The following is a 26,948-nucleotide window of genomic DNA, read 5'->3' as shown; positions in this document are numbered from 1 at the left end:
CTGTTCTCCGCATGTGTGGACTCGAGCCAATGTAGCGTAAATGCCTTAATCTCATAACTCAATGATTGCACACAACTTATCAGAAATAATCAGAGTTTACATTAAATAAAATAATTTAACTTGCAGTAAATTCACCTCGGAGTATCGCCCTGCGAAAAGAGAAAATGTTAAGCCTCGATTCTGGAGGCTGCTTCTAAGTTCTTCACTGCATCAATGCACCGAGTGTTTTTTTTCAGGAGCGGTAACTTTTCCTGTTCCTTTTTAAAGCGAGAGTTATGGATGTACTTACAGTTTTTTCTGTGCTTATGTGCTTTTAATTGTGCTTATGTGTCTGTGGTTATGTGCTCTTGGTTTTTTTTTTAATACCATCAACCTGCCAGGGACTGTGGATGAAAATGTTCCTGCATGGGTCAATCTGGCACATTTATATGGTGGCTCATGGCGCGTATTAAATTATGTGCTTTGTTCCCTCTTGAATAAAGTAAACATAAACATAAGTGCTGGTATCATCCACGAGATCATTCCTGCAGAATGTTTGGAAAGGTTTCTCGCAAGATTCCAAGTGACTGTGAATGACCTGAGACCTGCTGCCTAGTCTTATTAGCTTGGACAATCCACTTGAGCACCTGTGAGCATCTGAATAGCTCCCCCGGTTCCACTGGGACAGTACTAAGGTTCCTCATACATGTCTCTGACAAGGGTGACTGCAAGTCTGAAACAAAGAACACTACGTGCGAGGCACTGTAGACGCAGAATTTTGACAGAGCCAGGAAGTGGGATTTCTGAACGAGTAACACAGGTCCGTAACAACTAAGCACCTGAGTTCCTCCTCATTATCCAATTCTTCCATAATTTTATTTTCAGTTGTGGAGTTGTGTTGGGCCAGACTTATATGGAACCATTGAATCACGCCTGTCAAATAAAACACCACCCGACAAATTATTTGAAAACCGTGGGTCCAAATAAGCAAAAGAAGTACATGCTTCACGCAATGCCTGGCGCACGAGAGGTGCCCACAACAACCTGCATGGAACGCATTGGAATCAGGCATTAGAAAGCAGGTTGTCTGTCACCTGCTATGGGGTCGAGGGTACCTGGCTTCCAACCTTAGAGCTTAATCAGGGGACACTATGAAGGAAGCAATGGTAGGGTCCATAGCTGTCATGTAGGGAAATTTTGCCGCATCATGCATGGCCCCCAGGGTTTGGCCATCAGATGTAAGACGGGATAGAGCTGAAATCGGGGGAATTTAGCCAAGGAAAGCGAGCCAGGCCCAGAGACAGCATACTGATTCAAGAGAGTGGCTGAAGCTGCCACAATATCCTCCTCTGGAACCAACTCAGCCTCGGGTGGATTGGGTTCACTAGTATTCCCCATATCAGGAGGAGCGACTTCATCTGGGCCAGCTCAGCCGTTAGCAAATCCACCCTAGAAGACAGCTTGTCAGACTAAGGGGATGATCACACCGAGATGTGTCGCTACAGGCACAGTTGCTTCAAAAACGCCTTGGCAAAGCAGGTCAGGCAAAATGGCTTGGTGCGCCTATGGAGCGGCAATTTCCCCTTCCCTCTAACATACACCGTAGCTCTCTCATAGCCCAACAGCTAACTAGCTAGCTAGCCCTACCACATTTACCAGCATCAAAACAGGAAGGCAGTGGTAAAGTAATAAAGACTTGATTGATTAGAGCCAAGTGTGACGTTGACGATCAGTGCGACTCTGCGCCTAGTGCTTAAAAGTTAAGAATATTTGAACCTTTATTTGCATCTAAAAACATATTCAATACTGAGACTGTGTGCTAATAGATAAAGGATGAAACAGTACATGCAATGAATTTCTAAGATATAGCTATGCAGTGTTCTATGCAGACCGAATGGTATGCAGCAGATGATAGAACGTTCATTACAACCATAAGAGACTTGAGTCTTGACTTGAGTTCAAAGACTTAAAACTTGACTTGGACTCTAGCTCAAGGCAAGAAGTTTGACTTGAATTCTAGTTCAAAGACTTGAGACTTGACTTTGATATGCAAAAAGTGTTTGTTAGCATTTCAGCACAAATGGCATTACATTATAACATGTGAGGTCACACATACATTTTCACATGCACAGTACATTATTTAGATATTTATATTACAGTTATCCAGTTAAATTAAGCAATGTGATTGGGTAATAGCTGTGTTATAATAACCCCCATACACCACTGTCTAATTCTTTTGCACTTTCAAGGTTGAAGACCAGGGCATCTCTATGGCATAAGGTTGTGGTTTGAGTCTGGCAGGATCTTCGTTGTATCTCTGTCTTCATCATTTCCTGTCATGCCTCTATTGTCTGTAATAAAACACAAAATGCCCCCCCACCCCCAAAAATAAAGAGTAAGATAATACCCTGTTACCTAGCAACCTAGAAAAGCAATCTTTATATCCAGCCATTATGAAGAAGACGAATGAATGGTATCATTCTGTGTATTCTGTTTTGTTTGTGTGTTCAGATGTATTTGGTGAGTGTTACCAGAGCAACGAGAGTCGCTCCTTTACTCTCCTTATAAGGAAGTCTCCAGTGTGGGGCGGAGCTACGTGCCTTCAGATGGCCACTGCGGCTGACGCCCGCCAGTTCTTCAGCCACGATGGTGTCCAGGTAGAGATGCTGTTGTTAAATCCTGCCAACAGTAGGAATGAACAGACTTGTAAAGATGCCAGACTCAATCCATGCTTTGAATAGTAAAATGACAGTTGAGACCTATGCACATTGTATAAAAATATGTCATCAGTGAGTGTAATGTTGGTTGGTAGCTGTTGTAGTGACAGGGCTGCTCTTTTCTGTAGTCCCTGCTGTCTCAGATCTGGTGGGGTGACATGGAGAGGAGTACTGAGGTCTGGAAACTGGTTCTCACCTTCTTCCTGCCCCCTCTCATCTACACAAACCTTATCAGCTTCAGGTCAGTGTTTTGTTAATATTGTGCTATGCTGAGCAATTATTGTGTACATTTATTTGTGAGTTTGTGTTGTAATGGGATTCCATCCAACACATTCTCACTGCCAACTAGTCAAATGCAGCAGCTTGATCAATAAGTCCTAAGCTTCAAACTATGGCTCTCAAGGTACCCCTTAAACTATGGTAAAATAATTCAATGCTGACGTGGTTTCACACAAGACACGAACAGCTGTCTCCTGTGTTGTTTGACCCATCCAACCTCCCCTCACATCCACCCTACTTGCACTTTCTCTCTATTTAAACTGCATCAGTTCTGCGGATTACTTTACACAGAGTTATTATAAAGCCTCTCACACAGACACTAAAGGGTACCTCGGTGCGCTGGTATCAGACGCTGAGGGGTACTGACCGAGCAACGGTACTTGACATTTTGGGAACAGGAACGGGTTGCTCCATCCTGGTTTCAGGGCTCAGATATTTGGTTTGTGTCGTAGGGCCAAAAAGTGACTTTTTTTTTTTTAAAAGCGAAAATGGGATTTGAAAATTGCACTCTTAATGCAATCTCCATGTTTGTTTTTTTGAATTTCTCCTCACTGTCTATCAATAGAAATATTTTCTAAACCGTACTTGTCACAAGATCCCAGGTAATTTTATATAAATAGCCCAAACACAGACACAAATTGCCTCATATGGATTTTACAGTCTATACAATATATGACAGTCTATCCTTTAAGTCAGAGGTCTTCAACAGGGGGTCTGGAATTTTTGGTTGATTAGAATTTTTTTATTTATTTTATTTATTATTATTATTATTTTTCTTTCCAAATTTTTTTCCACGAATTTAAATGTCTTTGAATACACATTAACATGAATCCAATATATTGTAGCAAATGGATAAGTGGAGGCAGAAGATGTTATCTTTCAGTCAGAAATGCACACATTCAGCGACTATGAAGGCAAATCACTGTCAAAATCCGAGAGCGCAAATGGGATCCATGCGCGCGCGAAAATCAAACAGCCGCGCTCGTATTTTACTTTGACGAGCGCTTTTACGTCACTCCAGATCTTTCAGCAGGTCCAAATTGTTGCTCATATTATATACAACTATATTATATCTCTTCTGTAAACACAACAGTATGATTAAATATGATCAGATCATGTTTTAATCAATTAAGATCAAAGAGTTTGTTTGAGCTGTTTGTCACAAGAAGTTTGAGTATCAAACACACATTGTCTGTAATAGAATGATGGAGTGAATTTAAACCAATCTGAGCAACTTGACTTGAACACATTTTTAATTATTGTATTTACAACTCTATAAACATAATTTGTATTTCATCAGCCTCTACAGTCTGAAAAGTTTACAAAACCTGTCAGACAAATGTAGAACATCCTGAGATGTAGTGGAGTAGTGTTTAGTAGGGGTGGGAATCACCAGCGGTCCCGCGATACGATATTATCACGATACTTGGATCACGATACGATATTATCACGATACTGCGATATTATCACGATACTGCGATATTCTGAGTATTGCGATTTATTACTTTTTTCAACTTCAAATGATGTTCCCAAAGGAAAACTGTGTCAACATGTTTTATCTAATAAGATAAAGTTTTCAGTCTGTTCATCTCACTTCAATCATTTTTATTGCAGCAAAATAGGATTGTCAAGCAGACAGACTGACCAACAATGTCATAAATGTTGCATGAACCTGACAAACTGAACTGTTTGTATTACTACATAGTCCAACTTAACTAAATTCAAATGTGTAGACTCAGTATATGAACTATAACTTATATAAGTAAGATATAAGAGTTATATAACTCAGTATAACTTGCGATGCGTGGACGTCGAGGGCAGAGAGACAGTTATGCGCTGCACTCTCCCCATGAGCTTGGCTACTGTTGGCAGATTTAACCCCGTTGTGAGGCCAGATGTCTCCATCTTTGTTTTGACCAACTTCCTACCAACCACGCTGACCCGGGACCTTTGCTGTCCTCACCAGAAAATAACTCGGCACCATCTAGTGGACTGAAAAAGCAATTGATTTGATTTTTCTAAAAAAAAGAAGAAAAAAAAAAAGAATTTATAGTTTATGCATGGCAGTGGCACTAATGGCCCATCACTCATTTTTGTTTCCACATTTATGTTTAAAATAAAAACGTCAATTTGTATGCATGATTATCATGCAATTGACAGACAATGTTGATATTGGCATTGGTATCAGCTGACACGGTGTGTCTATAAATGGGAGTGGTACGGCCTCCCTACTCACTGTACCTTGCACATGTTTAAAATAAAAACATGAATATATGAACCTGTGTATTATTTGAATAGCTTAGTATTGAATGCACAATAAAGAGGTATGTTTATACATGGCACTAGGCTCAGTTTAATATAAAACACAATTGTGTAAAATATATAAAGCAGGGGGTCCCTGCTCCATCTCGCTATCAGTTTGGGGGTCCTTGGTCTGAAAAACGTTGAAGACACCTGCTTTAAGTAAACTGCGGTGATCAGTATCTTCCTGCAGGGAAATAACCCCGTAAGTACACAAACTCTAACAGTTATTTCTCCTTTTCTCTAAAATTACCAATTGTTACTCCCTTGTTCTGCTGTACCTACATTTAAGTACCAGTAGGAACCAGTAAGTATTTTATTTCAACTGACTCATACGATGATATTATATCGTATGGGAAAGGGGAAGTGTTCCTGGCCTCAGATTGAATATTGTAGGAATGATCATCTGCATTTACAGGATCATACAGCTGGGTATCATCAGCGTAGTAGCAGAAATTAATTCCATGTCTGTGTATAATTTGGCCAAGAGGTGAAATGTAAAGAGAGAAGAGCATGGGGTCAAGAACAGAGCCCTGTGGTGCTACGTATTTCACGTCAGAAAAAAATGATATAATATTGTAATAGAAAATACACTGTAATCTTATAGCTAAGTAAGATTGTTACCACGTGAGAGCCAGGCCAGAGACACCAAATCGATTTTCCAGTCAGTCTTCGAGTGGTCCATATTATAAAAAGCAGCACTGATATTTCTTTATCAATATAAAGATTTACGACTTTAGTATGCACAGTTTCGGTTGAGTGGCAGGTCCTGAAAGCAGACTGAAAAGGCGAGAAAAGATGACTATTTAAATGGTCTGAGAGCTGTTTAGACACCACTCTTTCCAGTGCTTTTCTCAGACGAGTCAAAGAACCTGGATCAAGGTGTAATCTCTTAAATAGAGGTTTAACCACCGCAGTCTTTAAGCTACTAAGTTCTTAATTGACAAATTAACAATAATTAGAATGGGAGGTGTCAGAAATGGCCAGAAATTGTTAATATGTTTAGCTGATTGAGGAGGCAGCTAGTTGGTTTAGAAGCTAGTATCATCTTAGACAATGATTAAGGAAGATAGTCTCTGTCCTTACACATTTTGAGACTAACTGGGATCCCACATGTGAATATTGCACCGCACATCATACAGAAATAGCTGGAGAGGAACTCATTTTATATCTAAATTTCATCGGCTTTTCTGCAGAAAAATCTAGAAAGCTGCAATTGCAAGCAGCTAACATACAGGTGTTTTTGAGTGAGTTTAGCTACAGTGTCAAAAAGAGAACTACGATTGTGTTTATCGTTTCTTATTAAGAAAGATAAATAGGATGCTTTGGCAGAGGACACAGCGCACTTGTTATTTAATACACACTCATAGGTAAAAAATGTTCAGTTCAGTTACGGGTCTTTGAGCATATTATACAAGGACAGGGCCTTGCACACTTCCAAAATTATTTGATCTCTATTTGATTTAAATTGTGCCCATGCATTAATCAAACAAGGGGGACTACTAAATTCAATTGTAAATTAATTAATAATTTAATAATTTAATTGAATTAGTAAATCGTGGCCTTGATATGTATATATCCCGAGCTCTGTAAATAAGGGCACAATTTCATACACATTGTTGCACACTGTTGAATCTGTTCCATGTTGACTCGGATGACTCGAGAGCTGAGAGTAACACATACAGCATTATTACTATTATATATATATATTATTATTATTATATAAAAATCAGCAAGTTAAGAAAGTAACAGTTTTTCCTTTTTAACAAATTTTTTTCAATGGGTTGCTAAGAAAAGAAAACATGTCAGCTTGTGGTGTGCATTCATGTTTCAGAGCACAAGAGGAGGAAGATAAGTCTGTGGAGGTCCACCACGGCAGAGACGCTGACAGTCTGGATGGAAATGATGCCACCGTCTTCTCCCTTGCTGACATACAAAAGTAAATACAAATATATAAGATAACATAAATCAGATAGTGTTGTATGACGGTTTTCCTTCTCAGTTGTAACAAAAGTCCCTTATTCTTTGTTTGGGGTCACAGTGAGGAAGAATCCGAGGAGTTGAGGGCTCGAAAAGAAAAGCTGAAAGGTGGGTTTGGATCACTGTTCTCCTTTTGGTACTTACACTCAGTGGCTACTGTACCCCTCTGTTGCATGTCCACATTTGTATATTTGATAACTGTGTGTACTTATAAAATTATATTTATACTGACAATATTGTTTTAAAATTATTATGTTGCATAATATACAAAAACCGGTACAGATACAAAAAAAGTGCTGTGTGCATGGATCAAAAGCTGAGTGTGTGCCACGGGAGGGTCTGGTTTTTATCCAGAGTTCTCCTCCTGAGGTCAGAGTATGTGTTTTATTACCATGTGGCTGTCTATAACAGTCTGCTCTATTACCACGACACATCTGGTTTTCCACAGTTTAAAACATGTGATGCTGACAATGAGTTGGAAAAGTTTTCGTTGTTTCACAGGCATCTTCTCATCGAACAGAGCAAACATAACAGATTCATAATTCACATGGAATGAGTAGATATTGTGTTTCGTCCTCATTAGAATAAATCATGGGACATTTTTTTTAGTTATTTAATAACTCCATGAAATAGTGGCTCTTACAGCGAGTTTGTTGACCGATATGAGCCAGTGGACATCTCTGATGCTCTCCGAGAGGTTTTTGTTTTTTAATATTTTTATTACTTCCTCACTTTCGATATCGATTACATTTTTGTATTTAATAATCCACCATATTTGAAATCATTGATCTTTTTCAAAACATTTTTACTCAATAGACCATTCCAGTCTGTAGGTGTATTTGTTGAGTAATACAATCTCCATATATTACCTTATATTCAGGACCTTGTCTAAGTCTCCCTTTCCTCTTTCTCCACATGGAGCGATCTCCTTCCCAGAGAGCGTTTCTGGAGATGGCGGCAGAAATAATTTTAACAAAGGCAATATATAATCTAACACCGAGCTCCAGAGCGCCTAACCCACCATAATCTTTACTTTTATACATATCCCTGGTTGTTCCCCAGATTAAGTTTACACACTGTTTGTTCAACTGGATTATCATTTTGTTGGATGGAGGAAAAATGTTTGATGAAAAAAGTAGTTTTTTTTGTTTTCCCATTTTCTTTTCACCTCTTCTTTAATTTCACACAACTTTTTCGCCCAGTTTTTTTCACTACTTTCTCTGTTACAAAAATTGAAACCCAGTATTTTAATTTCCTGATTAACTTTCATGTTAATATTACATTTGTCACGTTCATCTCCGATCCAAACTCCCTCTGTTTTGTTATGATTTAATATAGCTCCAGATGCTAGTTTGTACAGAGCTAGATTATTGGTTAAAGCATCCATCCCCAACTGATTTTTGATGATAACCGTGATGTCATCAGCGTAAGCGATGGCTGTAACCTTACATGTGTACCTGAGATTAGATGATCTGAGTTGATTTTTTAAATTAAGATTCATGGCGAGGAGCAGCACTCAGAGGACAGCCCTGCTTCACTCCTCTCGCCACTTGAAAGGCTCCAGTTAAAACTCTGTTTACATTTACACAGATACTTGATTTAACATACAGACATTTCACTATGTGAATAAAGGCATCGGGGAAGCTGTATGACTTCATCACAGCCCAAAGGTAATCTCTGGAGATGTAATCAAAGGCCTTCTTCTGATCAAGCCCAATAACATAGAAACCTTTTTTCTGGTTCTCTTAATATGCACAAGTTGTCCCACATCAGTCGACCTTTAATTGCACGTTTGTTCTTTTTGTATAATTTTGTCTAATATATCTTTTAATCTATTAAAAGATATGATTTCAGCAAGTATATTATAGTCTGTATTCATAATAGTGAGATGTCTGTAGTTATCACCATGCTTGTACAATAAACATAAAACACCTTGATGTGTGTTCCGCCTCCTTCTCATCCTGAAACCCATTAGTCCCTTAGATACAAAGACATGAGGAAATGTGGTCTGTTTAAAAATACTGAAGTTTCTCTTTTAAATATTGAAAAACAGATGTTTGTGTTAGCCACTGAGTGTATTTGTTAATATGTTTTCAATGACTTGTTGACATCTTTGAATCATTCCTGTTTTCATTATTTGACTTCTCTTTACTTCAGACTCCAAGAGACCATTTATTGTGTCACGGTGGACACAGTTCTGGTATAGCCCTGTTACCTCATTCCTTGGCAACGTGCTGATGTACTTCCTGTTCCTCTACCTGTTTGCCTATGTTCTTTTGGTGGACTTCAAGCCCCCACCCCCTGACGGCCCGTCCACTCTGGAATTTGTGCTTTACTTTTGGGTTTTCACCTTTGTGTGTGAAGAGATTCGGCAGGTTGGTTTCTAAGACAATAGCATGCACACAGATATTGCCACATAGTTCTACTGTTTACAATAGTTATAATCTGCTCTGCAGTGTTTTGGTGTCTGATAAGCCTTCAAACTTATGCATCTGTTACTCAAACTGGATTGTATTTCATGTTCTCCCCAAAACCTGAGGAAACACACCCCATCAGTTTGAATGCTAACTTGTGACCACTTAACCTAAAACACATATTTCTCTCACTGACATTACTGTACACTGCACAGATCCACATAATAATGTGACTCCTCTCTATCTGGTTGACAGACCTTCTTTGTGGGCAGCACCTTTGTGCTCCAGAGGATGAGGAATTACATCCAGGATGTGTGGAACAAGTGTGACCTCACAGCCATCACTCTCTTCACTTTGGCTTTGTGCTGCAGGTGACTCCTCTGACACCCTGACCAATGTAATTTTGGAGCCAGGTGGAGATCTGAGTACAAGGAAACGGAATATTAACTCCGTTACAAAAAACACAGGAAGTCTCACAACATCTACTTTGTCCTAAGAATGTAGCTACCACTGTAGTAGATGGAACAATCTGAAGTAGACTGGGAGGGAAGCCAAGGTTGATGTACTGCAGAAGTTGATTAGATGATGAGATGCAGCTGATTGGACTGATCTGATTGTTCTCAACATCACTGGAGTTTCATACCAAAGTGAAGATAGATCACAGATTAAACTCTAGTTTTATATTTGATTAGTTTTCTGATTTAAATATATGTTCATTGTAGGTCTGAACAACAAAAGGACCACAAACAACTTTATTTATTAGAAAGATTTGTCTTTTCATGATCTGATATTGTGCTGAAGCTTGACCGAAGTGGCTTCTGAAGTGGTAGGAGGCAGACACGAGAGACTTTGTCCAGATAACAAAAAGGTGTTTTATTTAAGTGCCCGGCTACACGTGTAACCAAACGTATATACAAACAAACGGTTAACTTATCTTAACTGAATAAAACTCAACTCATCATAAAGTAACATAATCACGTACACACAGCTACACACTGATCTTCCTTTCCCCTGTTCAGTCAAAGTCATCTCCTTATATCTTCTATCAGCAGGATCTAGTTCCTACCATGAGTGCAGGATACACCAATTACTGACTCCAATAGTTAACAGATAAAAGCTATACCTTACAGCACCCCTTTAGGTAGCCAACAATTTGATATGTTTTACAATTTCCTATACACTCACAACAATGTAAAACGGATCACAACTAACCTACAAATCTACATGTACATACTCTATTCCGCCCCCATACTTGGTTTGACCCAATGACATCACTGATGACATCATCCAGTGTATTAATAGAGGAAATGGTTGGGTGCCTCCCCCTTTAACCTCTAGAACACATGGTGGGTATGGTAAACAAACAATTGACAAGCATGGTTAGATTTATAGATCAGTGTAATATGGGGACAAATGGCAACTTTGTCACAGATATTTCCCTGAATAACTTTTATTATGGATACAATTAAAGTCAGAGAGCTGGAGAGACTAAACACTTTTTACATCATTTATCATCATTTCATTCAGTCACGTGAGGCTGATCATTCCGGAGTGTCGGGTTTGATGAGTTGTATCATTTAAGTTTAACCTGAAACATGGAGCCTAATAAATTAATTCCAAACCATAATCATATCCTAGGTTAATTAATAATTGAATTAATAATGACGTCACAATCAGAATTTCAAAACGTACACACGCAAATAATTTGGCAGAAATCGGTCCTGCGCTTATGAACAGGAAACAGAACACAGTATGAATTTACAATGCAGTTTATTAGTTACTTATTAAGTATAGCGATCATGTGAACAGACACAAACTCCATCAAAAGTCTCTCCAGCTGTTAAAACCGTCTGACAGCTGATCCTCCGTCATCAGAAACAGACGTCGCTTCACATGACGATTCAGAGGAAAGGACATCTCTTTTCTCTTAAAACATATTTCCTTGTTTCCTCTTTCCTCGCTGGGGTTCCAAGTAAGGGAAACTGGGATGTAATTAAGAGACTTGGGATGTACCCAGAGAAACGCAATGAAAGGCTGGAGGACAGGCAGAGACCATGTCAATATGTTTATTTTGTCATTATCTGGTTGTATTAGTTCATAATAAAGGTGATTATATTGCATGACATATTACCTAGGAATGCATTATTTTATTTTCCAGAATGTTTCCCTGGTCATATGATGTTGGCCGAGCTGTCATGGCCATAGATTTTATGGTCTTCACACTACGTCTGATCCATATCTTTGCCGTCCACAAACAGCTTGGGCCCAAGATCATCATCGTTGGCAAAATGGTGAGTGCACACAAAACTCTCAGAACAACCTATGGGCAACACACAAATGAATGAAAATGCAATGTGAAAGAGTAACATCAGACATACAAAGAGTTGTTTAACTAAAAGTTAGGGTTTCTTGAAAACACTTTTACAAAGATATACTGTATGTTGCTCACCCTCTGTTTGTTGTTAATGGTGGTTGATGGTAGTGCATATAATGTACTAGAAACAGTCAATATGATTGAAATGAGTCCTATTCATGACCTCACAACATAGCCAATCCTATAACATCATCCATCTCTGGTCTCTCTTTGCTTCCCGCAGATGAAGGATGTTTTCTTCTTCCTTTTCTTTCTGGCTGTGTGGCTCTTGGCTTACGGAGTGACCAATCAGGCCCTCCTTTACTCGTATGATCCGCGCCCTGGTTGGATATTCCGCCGAGTGTTCTACAGACCATACCTGCACATCTTTGGACAAATACCTATACATGAAATGGATGGTGACCGACTCAGTCTCAATATACCCGTCCATATCTCTGTCAAGCACAATGACCTTTGGTTCCCTCAATGTCAATGGAGTTTGCATGTTCTCCCTGTATCAGCATGTGTTCTTTCCGGGTTCTCCGGCCTCCTCCCGCTGTCCAAAGACATGTAGCTTAGGGTAATCGATGATTCTAAATTGCCCGTAGGTGTGAACGTGAATAGTTGTCTGTCTCTGTGTCAGCCCTGCCATAGTCTGGCTACCTGTCCAGGGTGTAGCCTGCGCCCCGCCCACTTTTAGCTGGGATCGGCTCCAGCCCCCCCACGACCACGAGCAAGATAAGCGGTTAAAGATAATGGATAGATGGATGGATAAAAGTTCAAGTTAATTTAAACTATATGAAAGAAGTCAATTTAAATCCCTGAAACATTATTTCATTCAAATCATCTCAGTTTTGTAAAATTAATATACACGTTTTCTTTCAAGATTAACATGACATTCTTAGACAAAACAAATTGCAGAGCCTTCCTTTAGATGTACCTTTCCACTTGGTTTAGCGATTTGCAACATGAACAAATTCTGCGTGGAATAAAATAGTGCATAATAGTGAATAAAACAGTATAAAAAAGGTTAATGATGATGCCTTCATTCACTTACACCATGTAGACTTTTACAAATTTTAAATTTTTATAATTGTACTCATTCACTCACTCAGACGCCAGATTATTCATGATACTTTGTGAAATATAAAGCAATACAAACCGTAAGCTGCCATTAATAGTTCAAATGGATGTTGCACTTTAAGGTGCTTGTAAATGGGTTGCGTAGATCCTCATGTTCTTAAGGACCTCTTCATTGTTTTTCCTTCTAGCTGATAAATTGGTGGAAGTACCCTGTACAAACAACGCCACACTCATTGAAGCAGGAGAGGAGCCCTGTATGAGCACCTACTCCAACTGGCTGGTTGTCATCCTCCTTGTCATCTACCTGCTGTTTACCAACATAGTACTGGTCAACCTACTCATTGCTATGTTCAGGTACCCTTGCAGTTCTAATGTTTTTCTTCAGTTCCAGTGCTGTTCTTCTAATTAAACAGATTCCAAACATGTTATATGTTGTACAGCATAGAGTAGGAAATCATTTTTGCTCTCTGTATATTGCATAATGAGATTTCAATTTACTGTCTACAGCCACACCTTCTCAAAGGTACAGGAGCACAGTGACACCTATTGGAAGTTTCAGCGTTACAACCTGATTAAGGAGTATCACTCAAGACCCTGCCTGGCACCGCCCTTCATCATCATCTCACACCTCCACCTTTTCATCAAGAGATTCTACTACCAGATCCCCTCAGTCAAAATCAAACACTTTGGTGAGAAGTAAAGCATGAAGAAAGGATATGAGGGAAAGGAGAACAAGCATTTAGCAGGGAGCAGTAAAGAAAAGCTAAGACAAAAAGGCCAAAGGCAGGGACACATGTACCGTTTTGCATGAATTAGCTCTTGCGCTACTACTCGGTATAGGTCATGGAGTTGGCTCATTCAGTCTAGATGTGTTTGGTTAATTTGAAGTGGACCTACAGCTGTGTCTTGGGGTGCCAGGCCAGTTGGTCAGAGAGCTGTCTCTCGCATTCTTGGTAGCATGTCAAGTTGTTTGTCAGATGATGCGAGGCTCCACCACGTTTCACTTTGTCAGCAATTATGTTTTTAATTCTCTGTTGAAGGAGAGCAACTTACATATATATATATATATATATATATATCTCAGATGCATTCCAAGCTAGTCTACTAGCTCAGAACAGGAGGGGTGCTAAGCCTGTCTTTGTCTGGGACAATCCATGAATTAGTCCTGTCATGTATTTGCTTTATATGACGCTCGGATAACTAGAACTCAGAACAGAACCATGCTCCTTTTACATTGAAAGGATCCAGTTGTGGTGGTTTAGGCATCTGTCCAAAATGGCTCACAGGCATAGCACGTGATCCTGTTTTTAGTACCAGTCTCCAACTGGTGGAGGACATGTGCATGCAAGTGCGCTTTTTGCTCTTGCCCTCATTCCAGTTACTTTACTGATCTTCTCTGTCCTCAGTTCTGGAGTTGCGGGGCAAGACGGCTAGCTGCCTCAACACATGGGAGGCTATCCAGAAAGAAAACCACCTCTCAGCTCAGAATAAGCAGCAGAGGGAAACCGACACAGTACGAATTAAATGTACATCCGTCAAGTAAGTTGCATCTGCTATTGTTGTGAAATAGGGAAATGTTAAAAAATATGAATGTGTAAGAGCTATTTTGATTCTCAAGGTGAGAACTGACCATTCATCATGTACAATTATATTTGACTGACAAAAGAAATGTGAAATATAGAACCCAGCCAATATATCAGCATACAATTATTAAATATATTGGTACCGGCTTTTATGTAAACTAATATCTAAAAATATAATCCATCCATCCATCCAATAACTCCATCCACGCTCCATTTTACCCTCACTCACAACACCCCGAGATACTTGAACTCCGGATGACTCGTAGCAACGACTCGGGTAACCTGTATTCTCAGGACTCCCCGAGGGACATGGTCGTAAGCCTTCTCCAAGTTCACAAAACACATATAGACTGGAGAGGCAAACTCCTATGACCCCTCCAACATACCTGCAAGGTTAAGGAGCTGGTCCACTGTTCCACGGCCAGGACGGAATCCGTATTGCTCATCCTGGCTCTGAGGTTCGACAATCGGTCTGAGCCTCCTTTACAGTACCCTGTATTAAACGTTCCCTGGGAGGCTGAGCAGTGTGCACACACTCTGGTCCCCCTTTTTAACAATTGGAACCACCACTCCAGAGGCACTGTCCTTGACCTCCATGCAACACTGAAGAGGCTTGTCAGCCAAGACAGCCCAACAATGTCCACGGCCTTCAGCATCTCAGGGCAAATCTCATCCACCCCTGGTGCCTTGCCGCTGAGGAGTACCTCAATAACCTCTGCCAGGAATATGGATGAGTCTTCCCCCGAGTCTTCAAACTCTGCCTCCTCCACAAAGACATGTTGGTCGGGTTCAGGAGTTCCTCAAAGTGCTCTTTCCACCGCGCAAAAATTTCCCCAGTCCGTGTCAGCAGTTCTCCTCCCCTGTTGAACACAGCCTGAGCCAAGCCCTGCTTTCCCTTTCGGAGTCGTCTCACAGTTTACCAGAACTTCCTTAATGCCAACCAAAAGTCCTTCTCCATGGTCTCCCAGAACTCCTCCTACACCTGGGCTTATGCCTCGGTAAACCGCCACAGCTGCAGGCCTTCTGGCCAACGGGTACCTGTCTGGCGTTTCCGTAGACCCAAGGCCCGAAAAGGCCTCTTTCTTCAGCTTGATGGACTCTTTCACAGATGGTATCCACCAGCGGGTTCTCAGGTTGCTGCCACGACCGGCATCGATGACCTTCCGACCACAGCTCCTAGAAGCCGCATCCACAATGAAGGCTTTGAACATGGCCCACTCGGATTCCATGCCCCCAGCCACTCCAGGAGAAATTTTGCCGGAAGTGGGAGTTGAAGACCTCACGGTTAGGGTCCTCAGCCAGACGTTACCAGTTCACTCTCACCACACGCTTGGGTTAACCAGGACTGCAGCCTCCCCACCATCTGCTCCTCTCTTCACCTGAGTCATATGGCCGCAGATCTGATGATATGACCACAAAGTCGATCATAGAACTTCGGCGTTGAGTGTTCTGGTACCCATTACACTTATGCTCGAACATGGTGTTTGTTATGGCCAATCCATGACTAGCACAGAAGTCCAACAACTAGGCACCACTTGGGTTAGGCAGGCCGTTCCTCTCAACAAACCCCCTCAAGGTTTCTCCATCGTTACCCACATGAGCGTTGAAGTCCCTGAGCAGAACTATAGAGTCCCCAGTCGCTGCCCTTTCCAGAATGCCACCCAGAGACTCCAAGAAGGCTGGAGTCTCTGTTTGGAGTACCCAAAGTCAGCGACATCCCGAAAGCAACTCGCTGTCGCATAGACTCTTGTTCCCCAAGGAAGACTCCTTTCCAGCCGATTCATAAAGGGTCAATGAAAGATAATGTAGGTCAGAAATGTCATATGTTTTAGAAACAGCGTCTTCATTACTGTGTTAGTCCACTGACGGGTGTATCCTTCCATTATAAAATGCCCTGCTCACTACATACAATATCTTGGCCACAATATTTTTTTGGGAATTTCTAATGTTTTTATTATGTGTTCTTATTAAATGTGACTGACACTGACCAAAAATGTAAGAACACCTTTCATTAACTTTTACTTTTACACATTTTTCTTTTACTTATAGAAGTTTCTGAAGTCCTTTTGTGATCATTCCATCGTGTTGAACTGATCTGAACTCAGACTGACATTCTAGCTGAGGTTTGCAATGGGATTATGTGTATGTATTTGTTTTCACAGGGTGGACAGTGTGCTAAAGCAAATGGCAGAGATCCGAGACCATGACAGAAGGTTGCGGCTGCTGGAGACAGAGGTCAGCAACATCTTAGTGCACATGAAAGATCTAGTGAGCCTAATCTGTACCAGTCATAATCAGTTTTTGCAGCCTAGAACCATAATCCAGGCTTTTTTGAAGGCCAGAAAATTTTGAGTTGTTTTACCAATAAATTCTTTATACAAAGTATTTGTATTTAGTTTAGAGATATCTCTTACAAGGAAACATCTATCTGGGGAACATCTATAGCAGGAGGCATCTTTAGCCCAGAGACACAACTGAATATTTGACAGGTTTTCCATCTGTACCTCCAAGTCAGTGCCGTTTATCTTGGCCAGAATATTATTTAAAAAATTCTCTAAATGACATTTTCCTGGTTGAGCCAGCCCACCTACTGTATTTTGTCAAAATTCAGTATGTGTGCTTTGTTTTATTGTGTACAATCTCTGCATGTATGAGTAAATTGATATGAGTATATATATCTGTGTGTGCATAGTGTGTCTGGTTTCCCTGCTGCTGTCGGCTCTGCCTGCTCAGCACTCATCTAACTCTGTCTGTGTATCTCTCTCCCAGCTGGAGTACTGCTGCAGCGCCCTCTCCTGGATGACAGACGCTCTGTCTCAGAGTAATCTGATAAAGGCTGGCCACCTCCCCTCTGCTCCTCAGAGGTAAAACCACAGGACATCTAACTATGACCCTTTTAAAGAAGGGGAACTGGCAACATGAGCAGTCAGACGATCCCACAGTTTGGACAACTTCTGAAGTTTTTAATATGATGATGTGTTGAGATGAGTAGGCAATAATATAACCTCTTCCACCCTCTTGCTACCTACAATAGACTCGGTTTTGTCTTTTTTGGTGGGGACGGGCTCTTTAGTGGGAGACAGCAGGTCAACAGTATATGCCACATAGAAGTAGAGTACGTCATCTGAACCTGAAGATTTTTTGTCATAAATCTGTAATAAACATTGTTTTCATTAGGCGCTCAATAAAATGTTGACAGTTTAGAGTGTAAGAGGGCTTAGAACATTAAGCTGGAAGTATTTGATGGCCATTCGCATAATATATTATGTCAATATCATGTCTCATAAATTATTGCAGCAATATTTTGGTGCAAAATTTCCCTATTTACCACTTGAGAATGGATTAAACACTGGTCAAAATACCACCTTAAGTCACTAAGAACTTAAGGAACACCCTAGAAAAATCTATGCTGTGATACAAAACATTTTAAATTTGGAGATTTCTGAAGGAATTGCATTTTTCCCACGAGTTTGTGATTATCCTAGAGGTCACAACAGTTTATATTCTACAGTGACGTCAAATTAAAAACAAATTGTCTGCCTGCAATGAATGGGCTACTTTGCAGACTAACATCATCACATATGGATACGGTTGGGCTCATTGGATCCACAGCAGTCTCAGCTTTCCAGTCATACCCAATTTATGCAACTTCAAGACTGTTTAGGGACTCACTATTTAAATACAGTATTTTAGATTACAAAAAAACAAAAGAAAAACTGCATGGCTTTTGCCCGAAAGGGCATGGGATTAGCAAAGTGGGCCTTGATGTACAGAGGAGACTTGTGGATACCCAAAGAAGCCATTTTCATTTAGATATCTTGAAGTTAGAGGTCAAAGGACCAATGTGAATATGGTCATCGCAGTTCTTTTCCTTGCCAAAATTAAGCCAAATGTTGTAGCATTATTGTTGCCTTCCTGACGAGCTATGACATGGCACCAATGGATGCCTTATTTTATCTAGGTTAAAGCCCTTACGTTTTGATGAACACTATATTATAACTAATTGTTGTATAATGATGTTGTCAAATAGTCCATAAGATGCAGTAGACACATATTAATGTTTGTGAGGTGCTGTGTCTGTAGCATCTGGATCAGCTTGTATTGTTTTTGTGTTCTTTGCCGCCACAGAGAATCAATATTTTGTCTTGTTGGAGTATCCTATTTTGGATTAATAATATTCTTTTCTTTGGTTGTAGATCTGACTCGACTGGCTCCAAGCTGACTTCCTGAACTCCAGGAGTTCGTTCACTCACTCACTCACACACTCACTCACACACAGTTTACTCAGGGCCATTGTGTCAAAGTGCACCATGTTTGCTATTCTGCTAATCATGTCATTTGTTTTACTGTGATGAATTAAAATGCATTTTAATTTAGACAAATAATATGCTGATATGTTTAACAGTAGTGCCGGCATGCATTACTGTCTGCTACAGTCCGACTGCAGATGCCAGATGGGGGCTTTTTTATGCCCCAAATGTTAGTAGATTACCTTATTAATATTTCTGCTAAGTTCATTAAGTAAGAACAATATCACCATTTATGAGATAAAATTGTATTATAGGATGAAAACCTTTTTTAAACTGCACTAATCAATGTTCTATATTAACAATGTATCAAATTGCTAACATGTGAAAGGGGTCACAAAAAAAGAACTGTACTTTCTCTCAGCTCGTCAGAGGTTTTTAGCCTCTTGTAGCTCATTCTTTTTTTATCAACCTCATTTAGTTTAATCCATATCAAAATAAAGATACAGTGAGAAAACAAACCAATAAAATCAACGAGTGCAGTATGAATGTCTGTTTCAAATTGTTCCTGTCTATGTGTATTAGCTAGTTTCTAACAACAGCACCAATCTAAACTAAGCTAAAGACCATGTGTAAGAGCCATATGAGACTTAGTAAGATGTCTTAAATGATTTGTGTAACAAATGTGTGGAAATGCTCCTTTAGTTGCATTACTGACTACGTCACAGCCCTCAGTTGAGGTTAATCAGTCTGCGGAGCAACATAGTTTTTTGACCGTTGTGCCAACGCTGTGACAAGTTGAGCAAAGAATGTATGGTAAGCATCTGTAATTAAAGCCCATGTTGGGATGACATAAAAGGTGATATAGGTGTGAGGTTCCTCCTGCACCACTTCATCTTACTAGCTCACTTTTGTCCAGGTCACTGGACATGTTGTAGTCCTAAATTAAGTCATACATTCAAGTGACTTCATCTGTCTCTAGACCAAACAGACAAAGTCCAGGTGTTTCAAATTAAGGACTCTACTTGTGTCATATAAAACTCAATTATTTGGTTACAATCATATAATAATGGTAAAATGCTGACAGCAGATACGCCGTTAATTCGCCATTAAAATGTAGGTCTAGCCACCTGTTCAGGGCCACTTCAAATTTTGGGAATCTCCCATTTTCAAAAAATGGGAGATTCTTTAAGTATTTGTCCAGTGTTAATCCTATAACTTGAACCCCTGAGGCGACCACCTGGAGGGAGTAGTCCATTTTAATCTTATATCCTGAAAATGAGCTATACCGATCCAGTAATGTCAGAAGTCTGTTAAGAGAGACAGCCTGTTTTGCTCATACACTGCAGTTGGGGGCAAATGATGGATTTAACCGGGTTACCGTTGCAGCTCAGAATTCAGTCATTGCCTATTGATAATATTCCTCTCTCTCACTGTAAAGGACCAATGTAGAATCAAGGTAGCTTTATGGGAAGAAATGGAATATAATATTCATTATTACATACTCATTGGTGTATAATCACGGAGTCCACAGCCATGTTTCTATACCAAAGCCTAGCATGGGCAAGTCAAGAGGGGCCTTTCACGTTTTTCCATTACCTGAAGGCCACCGTAGTTCTCCGACACACGACTGTTAAGCTGAGTGGCGTCGCCAGGTCATTTTCCCGGGGCTTATGCCCCGAATGTTTCTAATATTTCTTTCAGTGTAGTCCTGAAAGTAAATGCAGGTCTCCAAACCAACTGTGTGTGCGCGGGGGGGACGTTCATCAGTTACTCACAGAGGGAAGAGAGTAAAGGTCCAAGTGGGAGAAAAACAAATCAATCTTTCTGTAGAGAAGGAAGTTTAGGCTTAGTGAGCCTGCAGTATGATTTCTAATATGATCATACTGAAATATAAATTCTTATGATTGTAGGTGGCGTTTGATTTTATTTTAAAAACATAAATTGCACAGCACCACTTTACACTACGACTTGACTCCAAATTAAAATGGGGAAGGACTCATTTTTACAATTTTGCGAATGCACGTTCTTTAAGTCACAGTGGAGAGAGAAAGACAGACAGACAGCAGATGATGGAGGAGTAAACAGTGCACACACTACACAAAAAAATGATCATCAAAATATACTCAAAGATACAAAAGTAAAAGCTCATTATGCAGAATAATATATCATAATATTGTATCATAATTATTAATCCATTAAGAAGTTTATCCCTTTAATGTTGCAGCTGGTAAAGGTGGAGCTCATTTTAGTAACTTTATATACTGCTGGGTCGTTTAATCTATAATAATACATTATCCTTTAATACAGTCGTTAAAATAATATTGTAAATATTAATATAATAATATAATATATCTAAAAACCTAAAATAATCTGAATATGTAAAGTAACTAAATTTGTCAGATACATTTAGTGCAGTAAAAAGTACAATATTTCCCTCTGAGATGTAGTAGTGGTGTAGAGTGTAAAATCAAGTGCAGTAATTGAGTAAATGTTCTGAATTACATTCCACCACTGTTGACGTTTAAATAACTATATTTCCAGCTGTAGTCAATAAATGTGATAGCAGATGTGAAGTATTGTTTCTACTCAATATAATACTAATGACTATAATACATATTTAACATCACAATTCATAATTAATCTGGAATGTAAACAACAGTTTTTATTTTTTTATTAATGAATGTAAAAAAGGTGCCAGAGTGCATAAAGAAGCATCAATATGCAGCTTGTTTATCAAAGGAAATTGCGGGGGAGGATCCCCACAGACCTTCCTAGAGAGGTCTGTGGGCAAATGTCCTCAAATCCTGGAAACACTCCTGGTTAAGCCCATTAACATTGAAGGATCACTACATTATCCATGTACAGCCTAAGTATGGATGTGGAATTTAAAATTGGTCCATCAGAAAATGAAACAATACAACAATTACTAACAAACAAAATGGAAACCACATAGCAAATCCCTGTGCTGCGGATGATGACAGAGAGGTGAAGAATATTGAAAGGCGATAATGAGGATGATGATAATTATGAGGATGATGATGAACCTATATCATAATTATTAAAACGTCTTCCAGAACCTGTTTGTCTGACCCCAGGGCGCTAATAGTGCTGAGAGACAAAGGCTAGGTATTCTACTCAAATCAACACTAATGCAATGTTTTAGTTTATGAGTAGCGTATAGTTTTGCTTGAACTGTTCTCCCTCCTCATAGATTCTCACAGTCCACAAGAGAGACAAATGAGGATACTCCAGCCTCCTTCTCTTGCCTCTCACCAGGACAGGAGACGCATTAGAGTTGATATGTTGAGATTAATCTTACCCATTCATTTCCTTTGCATATAGGTACACATATCTATCTACATGTGATATGATAACAAAGTTGGCTGTTGTGTAGTTGTTTAATTTATTCTAATTCAATTGAATAGGTTTTATTCAGTGATTCATGTAAAACAGTTTGGTAATATTTTTCAATAATTCTGCAAATATGGAAGATTTGAATGTGCTATGTAAGTTAACACGTATTAATTCTGATAAAGAAGGTAAACAGAAAGTATACAGTTAAGTAAGATGGGAGTGGTTTGCTGTTCCCGCCACGGACACACCACGCCTCTTTCACAGAAGATAATAATCCAGAAGAAGCAGCTCTTCTACTCTGGACTTTGACATTGTCTGCATGCCTACCCCCCACTGCTGGAGTCGGCTGGTCCTGCTCTAAGTTGAGAAGATTTTGTGTTCCTGGCCCTTCAACTACTGAGGCCGGTGATATCTGAGGTTTCTGCAGCTCCAACCTGTGAAGGCTCAGTCGAGACTTTTCTTCTTGAGGAGGCTTAGATCCTTTGACATCAGCAGGAAGCTTCTTCATGTTTTCTATCAGGGGATCTTGGCTAGTGTCTTTTTTATGCTGTGCTCTGCTGGGGGGGGGGGGATCACTGTGATAAAAACAGGATCAATAAGATGATCAGAAAGGCTGGCTCAGTGATTGGCCTTACCCCAGACTCACTTGAGGTCACTGTAGAAAAGAGAACAAGGGCCAAGTTTAAAACAATTGTTTATTTTGAAGGCCATCCATCACTGTGTTTTTAAAGGACTCAGAAGCTCATTCAGTGAGCGACTGAGGATTCCTCAGTGTTCTACTGAACGACCCAGAAGGTCCTTTGTTCCAGCACCTTTAGATTTAGCATCTTTCTGATGTTATTCATGTCTCATATGGCATTTCATGGTGTTCTTTATTTGTTGTAATGTGTTTTCTGTCTGTTGTGCACTGTTGAAACTATGTCTACTGTTGTCTGTATGAATTGTTTTTTGGTGGCAAATGAGTTTCCCCACTGGGGATTAGTAAAAGCGTTCTAATTCTAATTGTGTAGTATTGCTTCCTTTTCCTTTGACATGATGGTCGTGGAGTGTAGTGACTTGTCGCTGTCATGGTACTTCAGGTATTGAACAATTAGGGGTTGTGGGTTGGAGTTTTCAAGGTAGTCAACCTCGTTCATCAAGCACCTGTTGTCCTTGCGAAGTTTATTCACATCAGAGTCCATCAACTCCAGTTTGCCCTCTGTTAAACTTCGCTTATCGGTGATCCCAGTGAAGTGATAGAGGTTTTCAGGTCAGTGTTGGAGTGGTTAAATTCGGATTTTACCTGTGCAATGAAGTACTTGTTGCCCTCTTTAACCATGTTACGAGGGAGCCCTGTACTGCAGGCCGTTTTCCATGGTCAAATCTTGTTTTTTCAAGTTTCTTCGTTGTCTAATTGTCTTGCTTGCATGTTGCCACAGTTAGTTCCAGATTAGGATAGAACTAGTAAAGAATATAGTTTCTTTTGATAAGTAGTTGCTTTAGCTGTCTGCAGTCTGGCTTCTGCCTAGTTTTGCAACATCATGTGACTCTTAAAATCTTACTGTTCAATCCACCATTACCAGTTCATGCATGAGCATGCACGCTGCGAGTACGTGCATGAGATGGTACAGATGGACGTACTGTAGTAATTGTAATATTTTATGCTATTAAAATAAAAATGCAAAACAATTATTTACACTAAGCAGCACCAAAAGTTGTCTAACTATTGTCTTCCCAAACTACACATACGGCAGGAATAACATCCACAAGCTAACAGGCAAACAGACTAACAAGAACTGAGTTTACTGTCTTGACTCTGGTATATAGACAAATCTGAGCCCAACGTTCTCGGTCAGCCTCTTCGGTATCCTTTGGCATACTGTTAGTTTGGCATGCATGGGAGGTGTCGAGGGCAGCGAGTCTGTACGGTAATATCAGCAACAGTGGCGTTGGGTCGGGTTGAGACGAGTATACAGGTTTGTAGTACGAGTACAGGTTTGTAGTCTCAGCAGCAAGCGCACACAGATATGGTAAGCCTCAAGGGGAAACATGATTTAATCAGTCACCACCCACACTGCTTAAAGCTAGACTTTGGCACATTGCACTGAGTTTGTAACTCTAGACAAGGTTGTATATGCTTCAATTTATATGGCTGGCAGTTATAGTTTAGTAACCTATGAGAGTCAAGTAGACAAGAAAAGCAGAGAGCTTATGTCATTTCAAACTTAATAGTCAAAGCATATGGCTATTTCCTTGAGTTTACCATTGCAGACCCTGCAAGTATGATTACACAAAAGTATCAGTCGAAAAAAATAAATAATTTTCAGTCAGCACACACACACACACACACACACACACACACACACACACACACACACACACACACACCAGTCCCTTTGGTAACTGTATCATGGAAAGTGATTTCCTACTTTAGAAAGCCCTTACATGGAAAGAACTTTGGTTGGATGTGGCACTGTATCAGATCCACAGAGGCAAATGAGTCCTGCTGGGGTATGTCAGATCTGGTTGATGAATGGGCCAATGCAGTGCACTTGCTGTCATCTCTTCACCTCACAACACCCTGTCCGACACCATAAATAACACCTATTATTTTTCTTTTTACCCAGACATGTTAAGAGTTAAATGAGGTCCTGTGTTAGGGTCTTTACTCAGATGTCAACATCTGCCCCAAGCTAAAGCAGACGGGCTATTATTCCAAACTCCAAAGTCTCTTTAAGACTGCATGGGGAGGAGGGATAAAACAGTAGAGCTTGTTGACTAAATGGGTCAAGTGGGTCATTGCAGGCAGGCAGTGGTCCAAAGTAAGAGAGTAGAAATGTCTTTGGCATGTCTGAGCTCATCTCCACTTTCAGCCACATTGCAGTCTTCATCTCGATCTGATCTCCTCTCTCATTTTATCCTCTGATCTTTCCAACTCAGCTGTTTCTCACTGCCACTAGTCTATCACCATTAGAAACTTCATTACGAACTTGTTCTCAAACCTGCTGTTGTACCAAAGATTATGCTATTTAAATGCTAAAGATTTAAATAGTGACTAATAATGGTGATGGTGGGAGTTTGAATAGGTTAATACAAGGTTATGTCTCCTCTTTGTCAAATGTGCCAGGCTGGGATTTGTTGGCTGGGCAATCCTCAGGTGCCCCTGTTTTATTTGATTGAGAGACTAGATGAGGTTCTAGAGCAAATCACTAACAGCTCACAAGTCTTCGTTTTCTCAGAGTCCTTGTATCCTGGCCCACTGGAATTGAGAGTCTGAGCTGTGACATGTTCCAGTACTTATAATGTAATTAACTTGTCTTTTCATTAAACCAGGACTGCTTTTTACAATTACATTAGGGAGACCTTTACCAAAACTGGACCAGAACTGACCCCAAAAATGTAATGTTAACTTAAACCCATGAATAGGGGAGCCAAAATGATAAGTAATTAATTAAAATTACGGTGACAGCATATTTGTTTTTGAATTTAAAAAGATCAAACATTTGTGAGTAACATTTGTGTTTTCTTTAGCATCTGTACAAAATGGGGTTACTGGAGTGAGAATACCTTCAATGGCATCACAGAATAATGCAAAAACAAGTACATGCATTTATTGACTTTAGTCAAGTTTGGTTTAGGAGGTGATTTCAGAGGTTCCTGTCATTGACCTCTTTCTTCATGTATGTGTAGGTCAGAATTGACAGGGAGGTGGGGACACTGTGCTGGTCCCACACAGACAGAGCCAGAGAGGCTCACATTACACTGACTCTGACAGTGTGTGGTTTTAAATAGAGTGGTTGTCAACTCCTCCCCGCAGAAATCCATTTATTTTGGGGGAAGCGCGTAGGGGGGAGGGCCTGGCAAAAAGATGGGCTAGAGATCAGTGTCTAGGTTTGGCCTATACCCATGGTCGTGCATACACTCTGGCTGCATCAGCATGGTGGCGATACTGGAGTTATTGGACAGAATTTGTAAAAACATGTTTTAATAATGGTCCAGTGGCTCTAAATAATGATTATGAAGCCTAAAGTCTGATACCTCACTGGTGGCACTTACTTGCTGCAAAGTTCATTACAACTCACAATATGATTGTGTTGGAGAGAATGCAGAACAAATGACTACTTCTGTTACTTTCCATATGTTCAAGTGAGTTGCAACATCGTGAATGTCTTAAAGGAGGGACTTTTATTGAGAGAAATGTTATCCCCTTTTGATCAATTCATATTTTTTGCCTCTCTATTAGACAGCAGGCTTTTCACCCTGTCCATTTGGAGCAGCTAAAAATACTTTGCATTTAGGCATGGTTGGACGACACCTTGTTTAAAGTAGTTTGTTTCAAGCACATCCCAGCATTAAGGTTAGGGTGGTGGATGGGTGTGTAGCATTTACGGCAGTCTACGGCAACTTCCATGCCGAAGACTGCCATCACAGATGAACCATCAATTTTATCAATGCCTTTTGTAACCTTAACTGTAACGATGATCTTACCCTGGCGTTTTAGCTTAACATATCTTAACCATAGTTTATTGACCATAGTCATGATCTTTATCAAACTTTAAGAGCTATGCATGGATATTTTGAAATTAAGAAAAACAAAATGTTGGCACTGAACCTTTAAAAACTTTGTCAGTGAACATAATCTAGGGCTTTGCAGAATGGTTTAATACCAATGTCCT

The 26,948-nt window shown here is 40.0% G+C and overlaps 1 protein-coding gene across 2 annotated transcripts in view; it reads left to right on the top strand.

Annotated features, from left to right (window-relative positions):
• The window catches only part of trpm4a (transient receptor potential cation channel, subfamily M, member 4a), a 46,918-nt gene extending 27,280 nt beyond the window's left edge, over positions 1–19,638 (top strand). For both annotated transcript variants that reach the window (XM_031871075.1, XM_031871076.1), the window contains 14 exons: positions 2,491–2,636; positions 2,825–2,937; positions 7,111–7,215; positions 7,318–7,364; positions 9,414–9,631; positions 9,926–10,041; positions 11,829–11,961; positions 12,268–12,442; positions 13,295–13,460; positions 13,614–13,795; positions 14,513–14,645; positions 16,852–16,924; positions 17,459–17,553; positions 18,886–19,638. In XM_031871075.1, the coding sequence (XP_031726935.1) occupies positions 2,491–2,636; positions 2,825–2,937; positions 7,111–7,215; positions 7,318–7,364; positions 9,414–9,631; positions 9,926–10,041; positions 11,829–11,961; positions 12,268–12,442; positions 13,295–13,460; positions 13,614–13,795; positions 14,513–14,645; positions 16,852–16,924; positions 17,459–17,553; positions 18,886–18,919 (1,736 nt within the window). In that variant the 3' untranslated portion in view covers positions 18,920–19,638. The remainder of the gene's footprint in view (positions 1–2,490; positions 2,637–2,824; positions 2,938–7,110; positions 7,216–7,317; positions 7,365–9,413; positions 9,632–9,925; positions 10,042–11,828; positions 11,962–12,267; positions 12,443–13,294; positions 13,461–13,613; positions 13,796–14,512; positions 14,646–16,851; positions 16,925–17,458; positions 17,554–18,885) is intronic.
• The last annotated feature ends 7,310 nt before the right edge of the window (positions 19,639–26,948 follow it).

Source organism: Anarrhichthys ocellatus, unplaced genomic scaffold, assembly GCF_004355925.1.
Source record: "Anarrhichthys ocellatus isolate YVR2014 unplaced genomic scaffold, GSC_Weel_1.0 scaffold56, whole genome shotgun sequence".
NCBI lineage: Eukaryota > Metazoa > Chordata > Actinopteri > Perciformes > Anarhichadidae > Anarrhichthys > Anarrhichthys ocellatus.
This window is presented reverse-complemented; position numbering and strand designations above follow the sequence as displayed.